This window comes from Xenopus laevis, chromosome 1L, assembly GCF_017654675.1.
Source record: "Xenopus laevis strain J_2021 chromosome 1L, Xenopus_laevis_v10.1, whole genome shotgun sequence".
Taxonomy (NCBI): domain Eukaryota; kingdom Metazoa; phylum Chordata; class Amphibia; order Anura; family Pipidae; genus Xenopus; species Xenopus laevis.
Window position 1 is genome coordinate 46,833,870 of NC_054371.1, and position 23,551 is coordinate 46,857,420.

At 39.8% G+C, this 23,551-nt stretch overlaps 2 protein-coding genes across 3 annotated transcripts in view; one reads left to right on the plus strand and one right to left on the minus strand.

Annotated features, from left to right (window-relative positions):
- Positions 1-4,222: 4,222 nt before the first annotated feature.
- slc25a4.L (solute carrier family 25 member 4 L homeolog) lies at positions 4,223-13,279 on the minus strand. The gene is given in 4 exon segments (NM_001091666.1): positions 4,223-4,491; positions 6,109-6,249; positions 8,111-8,597; positions 13,084-13,279. Coding segments are annotated over 4 exon segments (897 nt in total). The 5' UTR covers positions 13,195-13,279; the 3' UTR covers positions 4,223-4,333.
- Positions 13,280-18,484: 5,205 nt separating this feature from the next.
- Positions 18,485-23,551, plus strand: part of LOC108698714 (EF-hand calcium-binding domain-containing protein 6) — a 61,527-nt gene continuing 56,460 nt past the window's right edge. Inside the window, exon 1 of one of the 2 annotated variants that reach the window (XM_041589054.1) lies at positions 18,485-18,708. The gene's annotated coding sequence lies outside the window, so the exon portion shown is untranslated. The remainder of the gene's footprint in view (positions 18,709-23,551) is intronic. The other variant, XM_018230424.2, reaches the window with a different exon arrangement.

Genomic DNA, 23,551 nt, shown 5'->3' on the forward strand with positions numbered 1-23,551 from the left:
ATATAGCATTCTAGCTTGCACTATTGCAGCTAATCTATTGGCAATAGAATGCCTCTGTATCTTTCCTCTTCCTTTAAGCCCTAAGGCCCACGATCGGATCAGCCCGATAACGCCCACCTCAAGGTGGGCATATTGGGGAGAGATTTGCTCGTTTGGTGAGCGGATCTCTATGGGTATGGCCACCTTAACTCTCTTTAAGAAAATTGTTATAACCAAGTCATTTGAATAGATGCCAAAGGTAATAACTGCCTCTTCTCTGCTATATGCAGTGATAACAGCTGAAGGCATAAGCTCAGTTTTATCAGTCGTTTGACAATTTTCCTAGAAAAGCTGACCAGTGCTGTAATAAGGTTATGATATCTATGCCAAGCTCTGGGTTAACCCATTCCACAGATCTTGCCTTGCTGTAGTTCTTGTACATTGTTCAGCTGAAAGATGAATATTCTAACATGGTTTTAGCAGCCTGCAGCAGGTTCTCTTCCAGTATTTCCTTGTGTTTTGAAGCCGTCCTTTCTTCCTTTCATTTTAACAAGATGTCCCGTCCCTGCCAATTAAATGCTGACCCCCAGCACCATAGTGTTTTTTTAACTGTTGGATATGTAGCCAAATTTATTGATCTGAGCTTTGGCCAGGACACTCCTGTCACCTCTTCACATTAGAGTTGGGTCACTATTTGCAAACACTGGAAATGGGGACGGACATCTTGTTACAATAAAAGCATGGATGGTGCAGAATACAGGGGAATAATGTTTCATTCTGCCTAAAAACTAAAGCTTGGGCGATTGAGCAGGACAATGATCCCAAACACAATGGGACTGTTTATAAACAAGAATGGGCCAATATCATTTCCAGACTGTACAAAGCTGTTACATACTTAATAGATTAAAACTTATTGCTGCAAAGAAAAAAAAACTATTCTATTTAAACAATTTAAAATATAAATACATCCAGAAAAAAATGAGAATTTATGGGGGTCCTAAATACTTTTGCTAGCATTGTACATTGCAACTGCATTTTTTGCTTGACACTGAAAACACTGACAAATCTCTTCATAGATATTTATATAGATTTCTACAAAAGTGCTGTTGTTATGTTAGTTCAGACTGCACCAGTGTGTCCAGTGTATCCTTGTCTTCTAACAACTCGAGTGGGGCAACTGTTGCTCTTTTATTCACACAGTCTGGGCTGTTACACAAGAGCTTAACTGCATCAAGGAAGCATTGGTACAATCCGAACAAGGAGTTAATTTATTTTCTTGCATTAAACGGGTATCATCAATATCCTGTTATTGTTCTTCCAGTGGTTTTACTGTATAGTGTGGTCTTGGCCAATGAAGTAAATAGTTGTTTGCCTGTTTTATGATTTATGATAAAGCTATATTTCATTATTTAATAATTGCTTTTTCTATGTATCGTGGAGCAAAATAAAAAAACTTGGTCTGAATCATTGTAGATGTGTACATTAATTTTTTTGAGAAGCAGTGACGTAGACTTTAAAGGAGAACTAAAATCCTAAAGAACCCTAAAAATGAATGGCTAAAAATGACATATCTTATATAATGATCTTTTTGTACCAGCCTAAAGTTTCAGCTTGTCAATAGCAGCAATGATCCAGGACTTCAAAATTGTCACAAGGAGTTACCATCTTGCTGTCTGTGACACTCGCATGCTCACTTGTTGAGAAGCTAAGCTCAGGGGTCGTCGCAAATTATCAAGCGGAAACGAGGTTGGCCTGTAATAAAAGCTGATGCTACAAGGCTGATTATTACATTTTGATGCTAGTTGTACTGGTTTCTGTGCTGCCATGTAGTAATTATCTGTATATTATCTGTATTAATTACTAATCAGCCTTATATTGTGACAGTTCTATTCTATGTGTACTGTCTATTGTGAGTGGATCCCTAAGCTCAGTAAGTGACAGCAGCACAGAGCATGTGCAGTGAATCAGCAGGAAAGAAGATGAGGAGCTACTGGGGCATCTTTGGAGACACAGATCTTTACTGGTAAAGGGCTATGTTTGCCTTGGGCTGGTACAGAAACCCAAAACATAATGTACAACATTTATAGCTACTTCTTTAGTTAGGCTTTAGTCCCCATTTAAAGGAGACAAAGAAAGTCTTTTTTTTTTGCTTAGGGGTGCCAAAGGTTAGGCACCCCAAGTGATTGTATTTACTTACATCACACTGGGGTTCTTCCAGGGAGCACCACAGAGAGATCCTCTTCCTGCTTCTTCTTTCTTCTCGCAGCTGTGCATGCGCACAGTAGAGTGAAAAGACGAACTTACCTGAAAAAGACGTCTATTTCATTCTACTGTGCAAGCGTCTGCCCCAGGTAATTTGAAAAATGACAATCAGTCCGTTGTGTTCGCTGGCAGAACCCCAGGTCAGTGCAGTTTTCTTCTGATAGGAGCAGTGCGCCCGGGGTGTCAGGTATGTAAATATAACCACTTGGGAGTGCCTAACTTTTGGCACCCCCAAGTTCAAATTACTTTCCTTTTCCTTTAAAGGGATACTATAATCATAAAATACCCCCTTTTATTACAGTACCGTTTGTTTTCTTTAAAGGAGAACTAAACCCTCCCCAACTAAAGTCCCCATCCACAGCCATCAAATGAGCCCTCTCTCTGCTCCCTCCCCACAGAGTCTATTTTAATGAATAGTGTCTTGCATAGTAAAGCTGACCTCTACAAACAGAAATTCGCAGCAGAGCTAGCAGCCACCATCTTCTGGAACTTATTGGGGGTCATTTATCAACAATGGGCAAATTTGCCCATGGGTAGTAACCCATGGTTACCAATCAAATTGCTGCATTCATTGTTCTACTTGGAGCTGGCTTTGAAAAGCTAACCACTGATTGGTTACTATAGGTAACTGCCCAAGGGCAAATTTGCCCAGTGTTGATAAATGAGCCCCATTGTCTTTTACTGATCAGTTCAGCAACATGAAGCTTGCTGGCACATGTGCAGTTGAAGATACTCCAGGATTACCTTAAACTGGGCATGTGCCAGGAATCTCTGTGTAGCCAAACTAATCAGAAAAGAACATGACGATTCAGAAGATTGTGCCTGCTAGATATGGAGGAATTTATTATTCAGTTATAGTATTGGGTATTCGGGTAAACTGATTAACTGCCGTCTCCTCTTCCTGTATTTAATTATCGGTGATTCCAATTTACTGAATTGAGGTATTTGTATTATCTGGTCTCCTTCTTCAAATGGTAACAACATGCTACAAATCTCCCTGTGTGTGGAGGTGTCATTGACTCTTTAGATTTATTAGCAACAGTGTGAGCACAAATAAAGGCCATGATAAATATGCCACATATCCTATTATGCTGGTCTATAGCAACACTAAAATTACAGTTTTCTTATGGGTCAGGCAACTGCACTGAAACAGATAGAAAGTTCAAGCTTTTTGGCTTCTGGCTGCCGAGCTATTCAAGGGGTTGTTCACCTTCCAAACACTATTGAGTTGATTTGTTTTCAGATTGCTCATCAAAAAGAAAGACTTCTTTCAATAACTTTCCATCTTTTATTTTTTACCATTTTTCCAAAATTGAAGTTTAAAGTTGAATGTCCCTGTCTCTGGTGTTTCAGTCTGGCAGCTCAGTAATTCAGGTGCAGATCCTGAACTGTTACAATTTTGAAACATTTAGTTGATCCATTTCTCTGCAGCATCTCGAGTATTAGCAACTATTGTATCAAGTCTAACAGCTGCCTGTAATGAAACCCAGAGATCAATTTGGAACAGTTGCAGAGTCATCCCCCAGCTGCTTCAAAAACTTTACACTTCAATAGCAGCAAAACAGTCATAGAAAACAGAAAGAAAAATTCTTTATTTTTGGTGAACTATCTGAAATCAACTTAACGGAAGGTGATCATGAATGTGCCATGTACTAAAGCCCTAAGAAGTAAAGTAATTTACCACACTCGCTTCTCTCATTTGCTTACTAGCACTATTTACATGTTCACCACTGCAGAATGATCACAGCAAAAAAGTTTAAATGTTATCTTTATTGTCCACAATCTTAAGAAAATACTGCCTCTGTCGCTGTATTGGGAAAAGATGGCTACTATAGCCTTTAGTAGGTCTATTTTGTTTATTATATGTAGGAGCATGGCCATATATATATAAACCTAGTGATGGTGCACAGGTTTCAGTGAAATTCAGTTTTCTATACAAAATGCAAACTGGGTTGAAGAATCCCATTTCTCCACTTTTCTCTTTTTTTTTAATTTCCCTAGGAAATATCGAAATGTCTTTGTCTCTGAAACCATATGCCCCACTATGTCTTTACAAAGTATATCAATAGGGAGAGGAGATAGCAGTATAAGATTAGACATATTTCTTGATTTCATCATACAATACAAGTACAAAAGCACCACCCATGCCTCTCAGTACGTTGGACCAAGCACCCTTGAAGAAGGCTTTTGATCCTTCATCTTTGGCAATCTTCTTCCAGCAGTCAATGGTTCCCTTGTACATGATATCAGCTGTTGGGATACAGAAACACAAACACTAGTCAGCAATGTTATACACTGTACTCTACTCTCCTTCCAGATAATTATCCCTGCCCTGTATACAACACACACATACAATTGCCTCTCGATACAGGTACAATTCACCTTAAAAAAAATATGTATTGCATCCTAAGACATATTATAGCTGTGTTTTTTTTATATTGTTTGTTTTTTAAATGATTTCTTTTTGTTCTGCAGCTCCCCAGTTCGGAATTGAAATAATTATCTGGTTGCTAGGATTCACTACTTATCCAGCAATCAGGAAGTGGTTTGCATGGCGGATAGTTATATTGATAATTCAAGGCATGAATAGATCAGTAGATGTAGATCTGTGTGCAGAATTAACTTGCTTTTTACACCAAAGATTACCGGTAACAGAATAGAAACACAAAAATAGTAAAAACTAAGACTAGCTGCTAAGCATCCACAACATACTTAAATATATTTTTTTAACTAAACTGCCCCTACAACAACAACCCCAGAGCTAGACATGTAGAGAGAGGTTAGTTCAGGTGGAGGGCAGTGAACACCGGACTGGTCTGTATGGGCAGTAATGTGAAACATGGCTGATATTTGTGCAAAAATGCAATATTGTGTGTTCCTTCACCAGAACCCACCAGTGAGTGCCTGCACCCGGGCTTACGAAATTGCTCCAGATGCTAGCAGGAGAGTATGCTAATGTCAGGGTAGGGGCTGATTCTCGGCCTGCATATTTCAGCAGCCTGATTTTCTGCCCAGTCTCGCATTAGCCTTACATGTAGGGAGTTCATTATACAAGGGGTTTATCAGTAAACTGATAATTTGACTGCCTTCTCCTCCAACAAGTGCTCTGAAGAACCAGGAAGTTGGAAAATTAAAGAACTAAAATAGCCAGTAGAAAATGCGAAAAAACTGTCCTCAGCACAAGCCCCATACATTCAAGTTATGTTGAACAAGGGGATATATTGCCTCCTTAAATTACTGATTGCTTGAACCACATTAAAGGGATTCTGTTATGATTTTTATGATGTAGTTTTTATTTCTAAATTACACTGTTTACACTGCAAAAAATTAATTCTATAATATGAAATTTAATTCTTGAACCAGCAAGTATATTTTTTTAGTTGTAATATTCGTGTGTGGGCGCCATCTCAGGACATTTTGCCTGGTTAGTACTTTAGGATGGAACTGCTTTCTGGCAGGCTGTTGTTTCTCCTACTCAATGTAACTGAATGTGTCGCAGTAGAACCTGGATTTTACTATTGAGTGCTGTTCTTATATCTACCAGGCAGCTGTTATCTGTGTAAGGAGTAGCTATCTTCCCATTGTTCTGTTGTTAGGCTGCTGGGGGAGAAAGGGGGTGATATCACTCCAACTTGCAGTACAGCAGTAAAGAGTGACTGAAGTTTATCAGAGCATAATTCACATAACTGGGGGCAGCTTGGAAACTGACAATATGTCTAGCCCTATGTCAGATTTCAAAATTAAATATAAAAAATCTGTTTGCTCTTTTGAGAAACAGATTTCAGTGCTGAAGTCTGCTGGAGCAGCACTATTAGCTGATGTGTTATGAAAAAAACATTTTTCCCATGGCAGTATCCCTGTTTTTACCTCCTTTCCTGCCAGACTGCATCATCATACGTCTCCTGACTGTATCAAATGGATAGGACACAAGACCAGCAACAGCAGTGACACTCTGAGCAATCATCCAGCTCACGAAAATGTGCACATTCTTGGGATCTGGCATCATACCTGCAAAGGAAAGAAAAAAAAGATGTGTATTGCAACACAATAGGACACTGTGCCTACCACATCCTTAAAACACACACATGATACTGCATTCTATGCATTTTCAGTATTCTATGCAGTCTAAAAGACAGAGAAAGCCAGTGGCACTATGGGTGTCACTTTGTTAGACATTCCCTGCTAACTCTACTTTCTTACACCAGGCTGGAGGCTCCTCTTCTGTGAAAAACACACCAACCCAGGTAGTTTGCCACCATCTTCCCCTACCTCCCCAGGATCCCTTGTTCCAAATTCAGTACAAAACTTTTCCAACCAGTTCTGTACTGTACATGCACCAGGTCTAAAAAGGTTCAGGGGATGCCCTGGTAGGGTAGGTAGTTCTCCTGCTAAAACATACTCTTGGCCAGTGGGCAATCATTCACGGTTACTGGCGGACGAGGGGGTGACTAATGAAATGACACTCTTAATGACTCAAGCTTTTCTTATCCATTACAATTATGCAATAAAAAAAATAGTGATTTTATAATCCTGCTCACTTTAAATGGCACAGGGCCAATAAACTTATTACAAACTGAACCCTAACTTTCATGTGATGTTTCTGTTTCAGTTATGAAGGTAATGCTGGGCTGAATATTTAAATTAAGCCTCACTCTACCCAACAAAGATGGGTCCAGCAAAAGAATTCTCATATTACATGCCTTGAGTATTTTCTTTTTTCTGATCATTTTAGAAACTTGCGGTCACTGTGTCAGACAAGTATGAAGGAGTCTTGCGCCTTAATGGAAAAGGACTTCATTTCAGCTTATATCATTGTAACTGAAACTGAATCAATACAGAACTCTTTGCATAGAGATTTTAGGGGCACTGCAAATTATTAACCTGAATTACATGTGAGTCACGTATACTGTATGAATGGATTCATTCATGTTAGTCACTAGAAAGCTAAAAATATCAATATATCTCATGGAAATTCAGACACTTGGACCTCGATGTCTGCAACACAGTGTTGGGTTGGCCTGCCAGAGTACCAGAGAATATCTAGCTGCCCCCAGCCAAGGACATCTCCCGTTAGCCCAAATATAACATCTGCATTTATAACATCTACATTTAGAACCATCTAAACTAATTGTGGTAAGGGTGGGTCCTTGCTGTCAGTTTTTTTGGTAGGCCCTACAAAGTCCAGTCTTACATTGTTTGAACTTATAAGTATATTCAGAGATAGTAATGCACATCTGAAATTTTAAAGTTTACCCAATCTTAATTCAGTGAGTCAAACATGGCAACTGAAGTAGCTGTTTGTATTAAGGGTGAAGACACACAGAGCTACTAGTAGCAGCAACTTGTCATGGCTACAAAATATACAATAGTCACAATTGGCTTTACTAAGACACTACATGTGTTTTAGCAGAGGCAATTCTCTGTGTTGTCTATGGCAGGGTATTTTGTAGCCACAAACCATATCTGCTACTAGTAGCTCCAGAGCTATTATCACAATTGTCTATTTTGTAGCCATGACAACTACTACTAGTATCTCTGTGTATCTTCACCCTTCACCCCTTCAACAGGAAAATACCCTGCAAAGAATTAGTGGTCCCTACTGATTTCAGGATCTCCAGATCCAACAGCAAGGGATCTTTGTATTAAAGGAGACTCATTTATTTTTCATCGATATCAAGCAAAGTGCTTAAATGGACTGTGAAAGACTTGGACTGATAAGGAGAGACAACCATCTGGAAATACAAACCATGGACCCTGCGTATACCCGCAACAACTGCCTTTGGACACGGAGACCTTCATGTGATCTATAACTGAGCCCTAAACAGGAAGTGCCTCACAATTAGTCAGTTATAAAGAAATGTATACTCACCCTTAGCAGTGTCATAGACACCAAAGTAAGCTGCTCTGTAAATGATAATGCCCTGAACAGACACATTGAAGCCTTGGTAGAGGCCTTTTAATCCATCTGACTTGTAGATCTTTGCAATGCAGTTTGCAAGACCGGTAAACTCTCTTTCGTTTAGACCTTTGCCCACATCAGCGGCTAGACGGGTTCTGGCAAAATCCAGGGGGTACACGAAGCAGAGGGACGTAGCACCAGCAGCTCCACCAGAAGCCAGGTTGCCTACAAAGAACCTCCAGAACTGCTTATGCTTATCTACTCCCCCAAGGAAGATCTGCTTATACTTGTCCTTGAAGGCAAAGTTAAGAGCTTGTGTGGGGAAGTAACGGATGACGTTGGCAAGGTTCCCTCTCCAGAATGAGATGAATCCTTGCTCTTTTGGGATTCTGGTCACACAATCCATGATCCCTTTGTATTGCATTTCAACAGATATCTGTTTGCTGGCATGTTGGACCTGGTAATAGATCATAACAAAAGGGATTGGAAACCAGCATGCATACAATAAGAATAACAGTTTTCTTAAAAGAGAACTAAAGCTTAACTAAAGAAATAGCTAGAAATGTTGTACATTATGTTTTGGGCTTCTGTACCAGCCCAAGGCAACCACAGCCCTTTAGCAGGGAAGATCTGTGTCTCTAAATAGGTGCCGGTAGCTCCCCATCTTCTTTCCTGCTGATTCACTGCACATGATCTGTGCTGATGTCACTTACTGAGCTTAGGGACCCACTCACAATATACAGTAAACATAGAATAGAAATGTCACAATATAAGGCTGATTAGTAATTAATACAGATAATTACCACATAGCAGCACAGGAAGCATTGCAACTAGCTTGGGAATCTAACAGCCTTTTAGCAGTTTATTTTACATGCCAATATCATTTTATGCTTATGAATTAGTGATGACCCCTAAGCTTAGCTTCTCAACAGCTGCTCAGAGCCCATTGAGCATGTGAGTGTCGCAGACACTTTCCAAGATGGTGACCCCCTGTGACAAGTTTGAAGTCCTGGATCATTGCTGCTATTGAGAAGCTGAAACTTTAGGCTGGTGCAATAAGAGCATTATATAAAATATGGCATTTTTAGCCATATTAATTTTTAGGGTTTTTCTTATCCTTTAAATATAATTCATCAAATCAATTTTAAGGCTTTATTGGCCAATAAATCTATTACTGGCAAAAATGCCAGATATATAACTGGCAAAGATTGCCTGTATCTAACTTTATCAGATTAGATACTCTTATTCATATCAATGCATGGTTGCTAGAGTAATTAGGACCGTAGCAACCAGATGAAAATTGCAAACCAGAGAGCTGCTGAATAAAAAGTCAAAAACACATAATAAAACATGAAAAACAATTGCAAATTGTCTCAGAATATCATTCTCTACATCATACTAAAAGTTAATATAAAGGTGAACAACTCCTTTAAGTGTTTGGACATTGGCTTTACTTTTCCTTTAAAGAGGATGCACCAATGGCTGTCCAAGGCACATTGTGGTCCACTGAAAAAAGGTGACCTAATGCTTTCATCTCATCCAGCAGTAAAGTCCTTATATTCCCTCTACTGGCAGACTTCTAGCAATACAATCTGTTTCTTGGCAGACTGATTCGAGGTCAGCGTATTCAACATTTCCTCATTGGGATGATATTGGGAAATAGGGAAGAGGACTGGGCATTGCTTCTGGGGGATAAAATCGCACAATACATAACTGCATGCAATCATATAGCACAACTAGTGATGGGCCAATTTATTCGCCCGCGAAAATTCGCGGCAAAAATTCGCGGCAAAAATTCGCCGGCGTCAAAAAACATTTTTTCCGAAAAAACGCGTCGAAAAAAAACGGGCGCCGGCGTCAAAAACGAGACGCCGCCGCAAATTCGCCCATCACTAAGCACAACATAATTGCAGGCTGTTTTCTGAGCATTTGGGCTGTGCTTTCTCTTTATTTGAATGAGAACCCAAAGGCAGAGCTGACAGAGTGTCAGGGTCTCCATCAGGAGGCAAAGTTTGGAGGGTTGCTCAGCCACGTAACTTTATTTTTGAAAGCTATTGTCACCTCTATCATTATCCTTGTTTTTGCCAATGATAAGGCTACAGTGTTGCTGCAGTGCAGGTTGAGGCAACCCTGCTATTACCAACATAGGAAACAGTGACAGCAGACCAAAACAGAAAAAAGCAGAGCAAATGGCAACACAGGTCTAAAACCCATTCTGTATATGCACTTAGGTAGGGCTTGCATTTGATCTATATATAGGTATGGGACCTGTTATCCAGAATGCTCAGGACCTGGGGTTTTCCAGATAATGGATATTTCGGTAATTTGGCTCTTCAGACCTTAAGTCTAGTAGAAAATCATGTAAACATTAAATAAACCCAATAGGCTGGTTTTGCTTCCAATAAGGATTAATTATATCTTAGTTGGGATCAAGGACAAGGGACTGTTTTATTATTACAGAGAAAAAGGAAATTATTTTTAATAAATGTGGATTATTTGGATAAAATGGAGTCTATGGGAGATGACCCTTTCATTTTATTCCCCAAATCTCCAACTTCTCTAATTTTAAAGAAAAACAGCTGAGAAGAGGACTTCTAAAGTGCCTGTCACTAAACCCAGCATATCAGAGCCCAAGACTGAGTGATATAGAATGACCTCTTACCAGTCATCTATCGGCCAGTTATCAGTTCAGATGGTTTAATAGCAGATAGGGGGCACTATATACTCTGTGCTGACATTACCCAGTCTTGCTCCAGGATCATTGAACCAGAGCCCAGACAAGGATCCATTTACAGGAAATAACTCCCAATGATCTCTACTAGGGAAGCAGAGTCCATTAGTTGTGACCTTGAGTGAGTAAAGCTGGCCATACAATTCACCAATTAAATCCTTCACCATCCCCCATGTAATAAAAGGCACTACGTTTGCCCAGGAGCAGTAACCCATATAAACCAATAAGATGTTTGCTTTTAAACAGGTGACCAGTAAATGCTACCTGTTGATTGGTTGTTATGGGCTACTGCTCCTGGGCAAACTAAGTGCCTTTTATTACTTACCCCCATATGTCAAATATATGGTAAATCTATTCAATTGTTAAACTTTGGCCAACACTAGGCTCATCCAGTGGGCCAACGAAATGCCATCAAGATGATGCACTTCGAGTATGATGCAGAGAGTAATATTGTGAGACAATTTACATTTGTTTTTCAATTTTAATATGTATGGCTTTTGAGTTATTTAGCTTTTTATTATTCAGCAGCACTCCAGTTTGCAATTTCAGCAATATAGTAGCTAGGGTCTCAATTAAGATAGCAACATGCATTCATTTGAATAAGAGACTAGAATATGAATAGGAGAGGGCCTGATGTGTAATAAAAAGTAGCAATAAGATTACAGTTGTGGCCTTACCGAGCATTTGTTTTTTAGATGGGTGTTAGTGATGGGGGTAAGTGACCCCCATTTGAATATTAGAAAGTGTCAGAAGAAAAAGGCAAATTAAAAAAAAAAACTATAAAAAATAAATAATGAAGACATTCTATAACATACTAAAAGTTAACTGAAAGGTGAAACACCCCTTTAAAAAACCAATCAATATCTGAATCAATAAAGATCAGGTATCAATCAAACTATATATAAAGTGACCAAACTGGCACCAAATAGTATAACTGTGTCTTGGAAACTTAAACGGATTAACTTTAGATTGTAAGCACTCTAGGACAGGGAATATAAAGTAATTCAATATACACAGTATGCATTCATTTATTTACAACTAAAAAAAATGTAGGATTGGCAAAGTATATGCCAGATTACAAAAAAGATAAAAAAAATTTTATTCAATAACGCAGACTAGGAACTACCCTGAAAGATTACTGTCCTTAAATGTTTCAATTCACAGTTTTGTGTGACTCTGCTTGCTGGTACTGGGGCAGCAGAACCTTGTGCTTGTTACTTTGTTTAGCATCAGCAGCACAGACACACAGAATCCCTGAAGTATTACTGAGCATTAAACCTGAGTTGTTAAAGGTTTCTGTCTGATGATTCTGTCTGTTGATAACCTGATATGCGAGCCAAGTCTTTCCAGTTCCGTACTGTCAGGAGTATGTTCTAAAAACAGTCAATGGAGAGGAGGTCCAGTTCTGCATCTTCCATATTTAGTCACTGAAAGCTGCTTGGAGAGTATTACTCCAGTCCCTCCCAAAGACAGGGGCTCACACTGAAGATCCAGCCTATTTTGGCACCACTGAAAAGCTAGATTTAAGAAGGGTAGCGGGGGGGGGGGGGCAATTTGTGATAACGTAGTCTTGGGAGGCATGATAGTTGCATGCAGGATCGAATATTACAAGGGATGGCTTGCACTATAATTTTGTCACCTAGTGACTATGCTGCAAGTAGATGGGCTCATCCTAGTTTTTAGTCCTAAAATGAAAACAAGTGCTATAGCAAAGCCGAAGCATGTTTGGTCACAATGTAATCCTGGGATGGACGCAAGAGACTTTCACACCAGGACCATGCTGGATCTAAATTTGGGAATCTCATTGAGTGACTACTGGGATGCATGCTAGTCATTATTCCATGACTACTGATTTAAAGCTGAAGTAGGTATTTTATGTCCATGTAGTACTTGAATTTATTTTAGTGACTCTTAAAATTGGAATACACTAAAACAAATGCTAATGGCAATAGCATTTATTCAACTTTTTTTGCAGCCCATTCCCCAGTCATGCAGAATATGAGCATTTTTCAACAGCCAATTAGAAATGACTGCAAATCAAGCAGCAGCTCTAGGGGCAGCTAGCAGATGCCAATACCCTTATAAGAACATACCAAAAGAAATTAGGAAAAATGTATTCCCTAGAAAAACCCAATCATGCAGCTCCAGTAAACTAATTGGATCCACAGTAATAATAATAATGATAAAATAAAGGCTTTTATGCTCCACTCACCTGCAGCAGCAGTTTAACCCTTTCAATGGGGGCTACGGCAGTCTTAGAGATGGCAGCTGCAATGCCACCTGCCAGAAAGTCCTTAAGAAAGCTTAAAGCCTGGTCACTCATGGTGGGGCTGGATCGGGCGAAGCTCCTGTTTCCTTATTTTCCTCGAAAGATGTGAATCTGTCCACAGACACCTGGAGGTCTCCCCTGCCAGCCAAAATGGGACGAGCTGCCCGGCTGCTCCCCTTTATAAGGACACCGAATCCCCTGGGGGAGGGACACAGGTCGTGGGCTGTCATTGGGTACCGTGTCTAGAGCAAAGGGCATAGGGGGCACGGCAGCCATTTTTCCTAATGGAACCCACCAGTCTTAGGGACATTTAAAGGGCATTAAAATGTTATCTGTTCCTCAGTGAGTAACATCATGTCACAGCATGTGCCCAGAATATTAATAGTAAGTCCTGGAATTAAGGAACTAGGGAGACACACATTGGGAAGTCAGGCAAATGAAAGGCTTGTGACAGGAATATGAAGTACTGAAAAACTCAAAAGGGCTGTCTAGTCAGTGTGCAGAAGCTTCAGCAGGAAAGCATCATTTATTTGTGTTCTTAAACCAAATATCCAAACTCCTCTGCTGGCAAGCAGCTTGTTACAGGATAAATATATCCATCTGGGGACCTGCCATTTACTGCTTTACCACATCTGCAGGCATCCTTGTACTGTGAATGGATGCTGAGACTGGGAGCTGCACAGCTTTACTAAAGTGGTATAGTAGTTATAGGCAGCATTTTGCTCCACGTGGACTTGCATGTAAAGATCTTTATACACAGAAGAAGACTAGCAGTGAGCTGCTTGTAGATGTAAACAATATAAGGAGGGGCTGCCGTTTCACCATACGACAGTTCATGGAATAACAGCTGTCGATATACAGAATTAATTTAAAATGGCGTAGAGTGCAGTGTAACACACATGTCTGACAAAAAAGACTCTACCCCATGATCTGTAATGACATATAACTAGAGTGAAAAAGGGGCACAGAGTATTGACACAGTGTGCAAAACATATTATATATATATGTACTGTATATGTGTCTTCAGGGACAAGTCACCTTCACATACATTTCTGCCTATCACTGCAGACTCTGCTGCTAGATGCCACCCTCCTATCACTCCAAATAAAGTGACCATGTGATACCCCCAGGTGACTGAAGAACACAAGCAGAACTTTGATGGCACCCTTGGGTTCCTGTTACCATAGCTTCAACTGGAAGTTTTTAACCCTGTGAGTGAACTGACACAAGATGTCCCTGAGGAGGCCACAAGAAGGTCAGTCATGGGGTTATATCAGCTCATGTTGTTATATAATAATGGAGAGTAATGCCAACTTTTTGTCTGAGCAGTAAATTGCATTGCAGGATGATTACCTAGAAGAGTATCTGATGAAATTACAGGTTGACCTTGGGAAATGTTTTGCAATAGAAAGTTTATGCTTATGGATAAATGTGTATTTTGTAGATAATTAGATAATATTAGCGACAAGGAAAATGCCGTCTGCTCTTTAAAACATATCAAACTTTAGTCTTGGGTTCATCCATATGCTATTTGTGTGCTCTAATGAGGTGGTTGGACAGGGTCCCACTGATAGAAGTGGGGTGGAGCATTACAAGTATGATCAGGTAGTACAGGTTTGAAAAGGATAAGAAAAAAGTGTAATTAAAAAACAGACAGAGGCCAGGTAAAGCATTTAGCTCAGATCAGGGAAAAAAGGAAAGCAAGAGTGTGCTCATGCAAAGATAAAAACCAAATCAAACCAAAAAACACTACAAACTGAAAATAAAAATGTTAGATAATACAGATGACAATTACAAATTGCAATGTATTAGCCACTGAGGAGTTCTTAATTATATAAAAGGTTGACGCTACAACATATTACAGGTATTGGATCCATTATCCAGGAACCCATTATCAAGAAAGCTCTGAATTACAGTAAATGCCATCTCCCATAGACATCATGATAATCAAATAAGTCACACTTTTAAAAGGAGGACCTTTTAAAACTGAGGACCGAGGAGGGTGGGCTGAGGAATGAGCCACGAGGGTGAAGATTGCAACAGCAAATGTGGGCAGCACGGAGCTGTGAATGTGGATAAGTGAGTAGAACAAGAGACGAGTCTGCATACTACTTCTTTACATGCAGCAGCCTATGTTCTCCTCAAGATGTCCTAAAATGTGCGCTGTACCCCTCTGGCTCTTGGGCCTCCTGCAGTTGCAGGATCTGCTTCCTCTGTAGTTACACCCCAGTAAGTGGTCGTGGACCTTTTGCTCAAATGAGCCCAACTGGAGCTTATGTAATTGCATGAAAACAAGCAATTTTTGCTCAAAGGTGCAGAAGTGACAGCTTCCATGAACTGCGCTGACAGGTGGCATGGGTGCAAATACATAAGCAGAGAAACCACCATGTATGACATTAGCCTTAATTTATTATAAATTCCTTCTTACATGGCAATATTTGTTTTACTCTATTAACTGTAAATATAATTTCCAAAGAAGTTAAAAAAAATGACACAAATGCATTTTTTCACATTCTTTCTTCATTGTTTCATGAGTTAACAAGCTTGATAATTCCAGCATTCCAATGTAGTATATCTTTTTAAAAGTAAATATTGTCTGCTCCCTTTGATACTAATATAGACTTTTTTTCTTTATTCAGGTCACGGTCAGCAGACTATAGCTACTGAATTTACTTGGCTACACACATAATTGTTACCTCCAAAGAGAAACCATAGCAGCATAAATACACCTGCTAGTAAGACAGAAAGCCAACCAGGCTTGTAAAGTCAACACACCCTTGCACCCAACACCCCATGCATAAAGTGTGCCATATACAGAGCTAGGGAAAACACCTCCCCTTGTCATACCTGGAAAAACCACCTGTCCAGAGAAATATCTGGTAAGTGGCGGAAATATCTGCTCATGTACTAAAAAAGATCATGGAAGGCATAATTATTTTTATCTGACCATGTGTCAAGCCACGGGCAGTGGCATATGTTGTGGGGTTTTATTTGATATGTATCTTGGATGAAATTAAAAGGCTATGCTTTCCTCATTATGTTTTACTCGCTCAATTTTACCTCTACACTTTAGATGTCAATTCAGGCTTTCTTGACCAAACTGTTAAATTGTACATTGTTTATAATCAAAGCAAATGTCTTCCTTATCAACATCTTGTTAGGGCTAACTGAAGTATCCTTTGGACTAGATGGAAATCCATGTTTGCTTTGGAGCTCATCAGTCTGTGGATGTGGTCTGCAGCTAGTGACCCTTGGGTTAAGTTAACCTTTAGAATATTATAGAATGGCTTTTCATTTTATATAATTTTCGGTTTTTTTAATAGCTTTGTCTGCCTTTTTTTCTTTCAAGTGGGGGTCAAAAAATGATTGCTCTACGAGGCTAAATTTTATTGTTAATGATACTTTTTATTACTTATGTTTCTATTCAGGCCCTCTCCTATTCATCTTCAAATCTCTTGTTCAACGACCTGGTTGATAGGCTAAATTGGACTCTAGCAACTGGAGAGCTGCTGAAATAAAAACTAAAAAATTTAAAAATAAAGGCTAATTGTAAATGGTTTCAAAATAAAACTGTCTAAAAGTAAATTTGAATTTAGTGAATGATTCAAACGATTCAAAGTAAAAATCGTTCAACTATTCAACCATTCGATAGTCGAAGTACTGTCTCTTTAAAAAATACTTCATACTTCGCCACTTTAAACCTACCTTCCCCAGCACTTTTCTAAGCTTTTTTTGATCGAACAAAAATCCTTCGATCGATTGCTTAAAATCGTTCGAATCTCTCGAAGCATTTGCGATAAATCCTTCAAATTTGATATTCAAATTCGAAGGATTTTACTTCGAGGGTCGAATTTGAAGGTTTATTAACCCTCGAAATTCGACCCTTGATAAATCTGCCCCTAAGTGGGCTAACAGTGGGATGGAAGTTCCAGTTCAACAAGTGGAAGGCATTAGGTTGAACAATACTACTACTATCCAATGCAGGATAGTGCTCATAGGAAAGTTTTTTCTATATAGTGGATAAAGTATCCCCTCTTGTAAAATATAAGTATATTATAAGTTACTGAGGAGTTTCATGACCATATCAATATATCCTCATATTTTGCACCAGGGGGTACTTTATGTATGGATACATAAAGTAAAGTATGGATAATGTACCCCCTACTGTAATTTATAAAGATATTATTTCACCGAGGAGTTATGCGACCATATAAAAGCACGAGGCCGCAGGCATCCAAAACGGGCGCGCTGGCATCCAATTTAGGCGCGCCAGCGTCAAGTTTTTATGCGCTGCATCAAATTCGGGCCCGGGACCCCTGTTATAAATGTAGCGTTCTGACGTCAGAACACGCTGTTAAAAGGATATAATTTAAAGTCTGTTCCCATAGGGAAATGACCAGACTGTAGATTATATAGTGAATAAAGTACCCCTTCTTGTAAAATATAAGGATATAATAAGTTACCGAGGAGTTTCATGACCATATAAAGCACGAGGCCGAAGGCCGAGTGTCTTTATACAGAACATGGAACTCCGAGGTAACTTCTAATATCCTCATATTTAACAACTGGGGATACTTTATTTATTATAATACACATTTCAGTGAGTCATGTGACAGAAATGACATCAGAACTCACCGTTTATAACTGATGACATCAGAACTCACCGTTTATAAGGATATAATTTACAAGATAGTCATAGCTTTTGTTTATTATAAGGATATAATACACAAAAGCCGTTAATATCTTGTAAATTATATCCTTATAAACAGTGAGTTCTGATGTCATCAGTTATAAATGGTGAGTTCTGATGTCATTTCTGTCACATGACTCACTGAAATTCGTGTATTATAATAAATAAAGTACCCCCAGTTGCAAAATAGGACCTAGGATTTCCATGACCTGTATATAAACACTTGGCCTTCTGCTCATGTTTTTATATGGTCACGAAACTCCTCGGTAACTTATAATATCCTTATATTTTACAAGAGGGGATACTTTTATTCAGTATTTAATTAAATATATATATATAGGTATCTCAGCCCCCCCAAAGCTGCTACTCTAGGCAGGTGCCCTAGGGTCCTATAGAGAAAATACAACCCTGCTACTGATATTTATCAGTTGTCAAAGTCCTTAGGGCTTTTATCAACAAATGCCCTTTGTGCCTGGTCTCAGTAAATGCAATGGATTCCAGTAAATGCAATGGATTCCAGTATATGCAATGGATTTCTTATGGCTGCTTTCCCTCAGGGCATTTGAATTTAGTTCTAAAGCAAACAGTAAGCATGTAACTAAGAGGTGTCATTAACACCTCAGCACAAAGGATGCCCTGCATTTCAATTCCTGGGCTTGGTTAGGGCAGTGAGTGACAGCCTGGCCTCCCAGTGTGAGCTGTTGCCTTTCACTACAATGCATTGGCAGGCAGGAGATTTTAGAACAGTCTGTTGCCTCTAGCAACCTGTTTCTGTTCAATAAAGGCAAACAAGGCTACTGCAAACACTCTAAGGACTTCAGGCAACCAACTCCAATAATACAGAATAAGTGGGAAAAAGAGCAAACACAGAGATAACGGTAAGATTTATACTTTTATTTAGAAATTGGAAAGTTTGGACTAAACTTGGATTCTCTGAAGCACAAGAAAATAAACCTAATACCCATCCTGTGCTACAAACGGAAGTGGAATTTGGGGGTAAACTGTTATATTAATGCAATGACGCTATTCTTTCCCAGCTATCAAAGGGCAAGTCAGCCCCAAAATAAAACATAACATAATTCTGAGCAACTTTCCAATATATATTTATAAAAAAATAATAATTTCAATGCTTTAAAAGTTTTTTGTGAAAACAATTGCTATTGAAAGCAGCATTAACTCCTGCTTGTTACTTTTTGAACAATATTTCAAAAGTTCCCCAACAAACGCAGGTCTGTTAATCAGCTGGCTTGTTTTACATGCCTTGTATCAACGGTCTGAGACAGCAGGGCAGAGAATAGAAAGGGATGGACAAACACTGCTTTTAATAGCAATACATATATACAAATAACATGAAAACCATAGAAAAATTGTTATGATTGTATATTGCAAAGTTGTTTAGTATATATATATATATATATATATATATATATATATATATATATACACATTATGTTTTTATTAACCTCAAAAGTACTGTATGATGCCATGGTTTATACTAATGTCACTATTATTAAACTGAAACCATCCTGCATGACTAATTAGCAGTTAAATTAGATGCATAACGCCGGCTGCACTGATTTCTACAGAGCCATGAAGCATTTTTTGTTATTTAGCTGTTTATGGTATGAATTTTATTTTTGCATCCTCCTGAAAAAGGGTAATGTGAGAACTTCTTTCTTACTTTAAGGATTGTCTGTGTTTCCTTTCATATGCAGCAGTCTCAAGAAAATTAATTCCATCTGACTGCTGTCATAGGGTTCAGTGAGTTGTAGTACTACATTAAGGGACAGATTTATCAAAGGTCGAGGTGAATTTTCGAATAAAAAAAAAATTCGAACTTCCAGGTATTTTTTGTGTACTTCGACTAGGGAATAGTCCAACTCGATTTGAATTTAAAAATTCAAATATCGAAATTTATCATGTACTGTCTCTTTAAAAATTCAACTTTATTGTACTTAAACAGAAAGTTTAAGTACAATATATAGAGTTAGACAGAGTTGGACAGCAGTTGGATCGGAGTTGAACTGGAATCTCCAAGCAAACACTGGACATCACTGCTCAACAATTCTTCTATCAACAAGATAAGCCGGATTATACTGTCCAACTATGTTTAATCTGATTGCCTTCTTTTTCTCTCTCTCCTCTATACTTCTGCATATATCCTCTGCACTCCAACATCCATCAAACTATCCTGAAATTGAAATCTCCTCTTCACTGCTCCCATCACCCTCTCTCAATCTAAGCACACTATCTTGTATTGTTAAATCTATTATTCCCTCTCATCCCATCAAGCAATACACTGCTCGCACTGTCAAATCTAGGTCACACCTTGTCTCACTCTCATTATTACTGTTAATTGCAGCTGGGGACGTCTCCCCAAACCCTGGTCCAACTCACTCATTTGTACCCTCACTTATTCCTACTCTCAGGCATTCAACAAGGTCTTTTACAGTCTCTCAGACTTTACGCACTTCTAATATTGCAAACCTAATTCACATAAAACCAGCACCCTCCCTGCCTTTCTCATGTGCCCTCTGGAATGCACGGTCAATCTGCAATAAACTAACAGCAGTCCATGACCTCTTTATAGCTAAATCCCTTCACCTTCTTGCAATCACTGAAACATGGCTCTCCCCCTCAGACACCGCTTCACCTGCTGCCCTCTGCTATGGAGGCTTATCACTTACTCACACTCCTAGACCGGATGGCCGTCATGGTGGTGGGGTGGGATTTCTTCTCTCCCCCAAATGTAGGTTTCAAAATCTAACTACACCGACTTCTCTCTCCTTCACTTCTTTTGAAGTCCACAGCATACGTTTGTTTTCTCCAATCTCTCTGCGTGTTGCTGTCATATATTGCCCCCCAGGTCCCTACTGCACCTTCTTGGATCACTTTGCTGCCTGGCTTCCATACTTTCTCTCCAGTGAGACACCTGCTCTCATTTTAGGGGACTTCAACATCCCCATTGTCAACTCTGCTTCTGCTGCCACCTCTAAACTTCTCTCTCTAACAGCTTCTTTTGGTCTCTCTCAGTGGACCGACTCACCTACCCACATCGAGGGTCATGCTCTCGACCTTATATTCTGCCACTCATGCTGCCCATCCAACTTAATTAACTCTCCCTACCCTCTGTCTGACCATCATCTAATCTCCTTTCAGATACTGCTTTCACCTGCACCTTCACAACCATCTCTCTCTACCCACACGTACAGAAACCTTAATGCCTTTGAACCACAACAATTATCAACAGTATCAGCACAATCCATATCTCATATTAATACCCTCTCCTGTCCCAATATGGCAGCTTCTCTCTACAACGATGCCCTTTCAACAGCACTTGACTCCCTTGCACCTTCTACCACCCGTCACAGCCGGCCAGCTAGACCCCAACCCTGGCACACTAGTGTGACACGGTACCTCAGAAGATGTAGTAGATCAGCTGAGCGACGGTGGAGAAAGTCACGAACTGACCCTGACTTCATCCACTTCAAATTCATGCTCTCCTGCTATAACCGAGCTCTATCATTAGCCAAAGAACAATACTTCTCTTATCTAATATCTACTATGTCCTCCAAACCACAGCAGCTGTTTGCCACATTTAACTCACTCCTATGCCCCCCTCCACCTCCTCCACCTATTAATGTTACGGCCCAAGACCTTGCTCATTTCTTTAATGAAAAAATCGATCTCATTAGGCTGAGCATACCGTCCGACAACAATCTCAGACCAACGTGCAGTCCACTCACATCTACTTTGCACTCCTTCACCCCTGCAACTCTAGATGAAGTTAGCAAACTTCTAGCCAGCTCAAAACCCACCACCTGCTCCCTTGACCCCATACCCTCTCGCCTTCTCCACCCAATCTCTGATACACTCTCTCCTGCACTTACCCACCTATTCAATCTTTCACTCTCTACTGGTACCTTTCCATCATTATACAAACAAGCACTAATCACTCCTATCCTCAAAAAACCTTCCCTTGATCCCAGCTCTCCCACTAACTATCGACCGGTCTCCCTTCTTCCATTCGCATCCAAATTACTAGAAAGGCTTGTATACAAACGCCTGATCCAGCATCTCACTCACAACTCCATCCTCGACCCCCTGCAATCTGGCTTCCGCCCATCACACTCGACTGAAACTGCACTCACCAAAGTAACCAATGATCTTCTATTAGCAAAGTCTAAAGGTCATTATTCCATTCTAATCCTTCTAGATTTCTCTGCAGCCTTTGACACAGTTGACCACACACTCCTCCTTGACATTCTACACTCAGCTGGCATTCGGGACACTGCTCTTTCATGGTTTACGTCTTATCTGTCTGACCGTTCCTTTAAAGTTTCCTTCTCTAACTCTACTTCTACTACTTTCCCACTCTCTGTTGGAGTTCCTCAAGGCTCTGTTCTTGGCCCCCTGCTGTTCTCGCTCTATACAACTTCACTAGGGAAACTCATTCAGTCATTTGGACTTCAGTATCACCTTTATGCTGATGACACCCAGCTCTACTTGTCTACTCCTGATCTTTCTAATTCTGTCCTTTCCCAAGTCACAGACTGTCTCTCTGCTGTCTCCTCCTGGATGTCACAGCGCCACCTGAAACTGAACCCTTCTAAAACAGAACTCATCATATTTCCTCCAAGATCTTCCCCTGTCCCTCAGATATCACTCACCGTAAACAACACCACCTTTCATTCCACCACACAGGCACGCTGCCTAGGAGTCATCTTAGACTCTCATCTGTCTTTTTCACCACACATTCAAACACTTGCAAAATCTTGCCGTATTCAACTGCGCAACATTGCTCGAATACGACCCTATCTCAGTTCAGAATCAACTAAAACACTGATTCAGTCTCTCATCATCTCCCGCCTTGATTACTGCAACTTACTCCTCACAGGTATCCCAACAAGTCACCTTTCACAACTCCAATCTATTCTAAACGCGGCCGCTAGACTCATTCATCTAGCTCGCCGCTCAACATCAGCTGCTCCCATATGTATGTCCCTTCACTGGCTCCCAATCTCTTCTAGAATCAAATTCAAATTACTTACACTCACATTCAAGGCCCTTAATAATGAAACCCCTCCCTATATTTCATCTCTAATCTCCAAATACACTCCTTCACGAAACCTACGCTCTGCTTCTGATCTTCGCCTCACTTCTCCTCTGGTTACTTCTGCCCATTCTCGTCTACAAGACTTCTCTCGGGCTTCTGCTTTTCTCTGGAACTCTCTGCCACAAGCTGTCAGACTTTCTCCTTCCTTCCAAACTTTCAAGCGCTCCTTAAAGACCCATCTGTTTAAAGAGGCCTATTCGATGTGCCTTAATTAATCTGTATCAAAAATGACAAAGTGTTTATACAATCCTAATGTCTCAATTGTACCCTAACCTTTTAGTTTGTAAACCCTATTGTACTCTGTTATCCACCATTTATTCCCTGTTTGCTATAACTGCAGTAAAGCACTGCGTATCTTGACAGCGCTATATAAATAAATGATGATGATGATGATGATGATAACTTTGACTATTCACCATCTAAAACCTGCCGAATTGCTGTTTTAGCCTATGGGGAATCTCCTAGAACAGTGATCCCTAACAGGTAGCTCGTGAGCAACATGTTGCTCCCCAACCTCTTGGATGTTGCTCTCAGTGGCCTCAAAGCAGGTGCTTATTATTGAATTCCAGGCTTGGACACAAGTTTTGGTTACATAAAAACCAGAT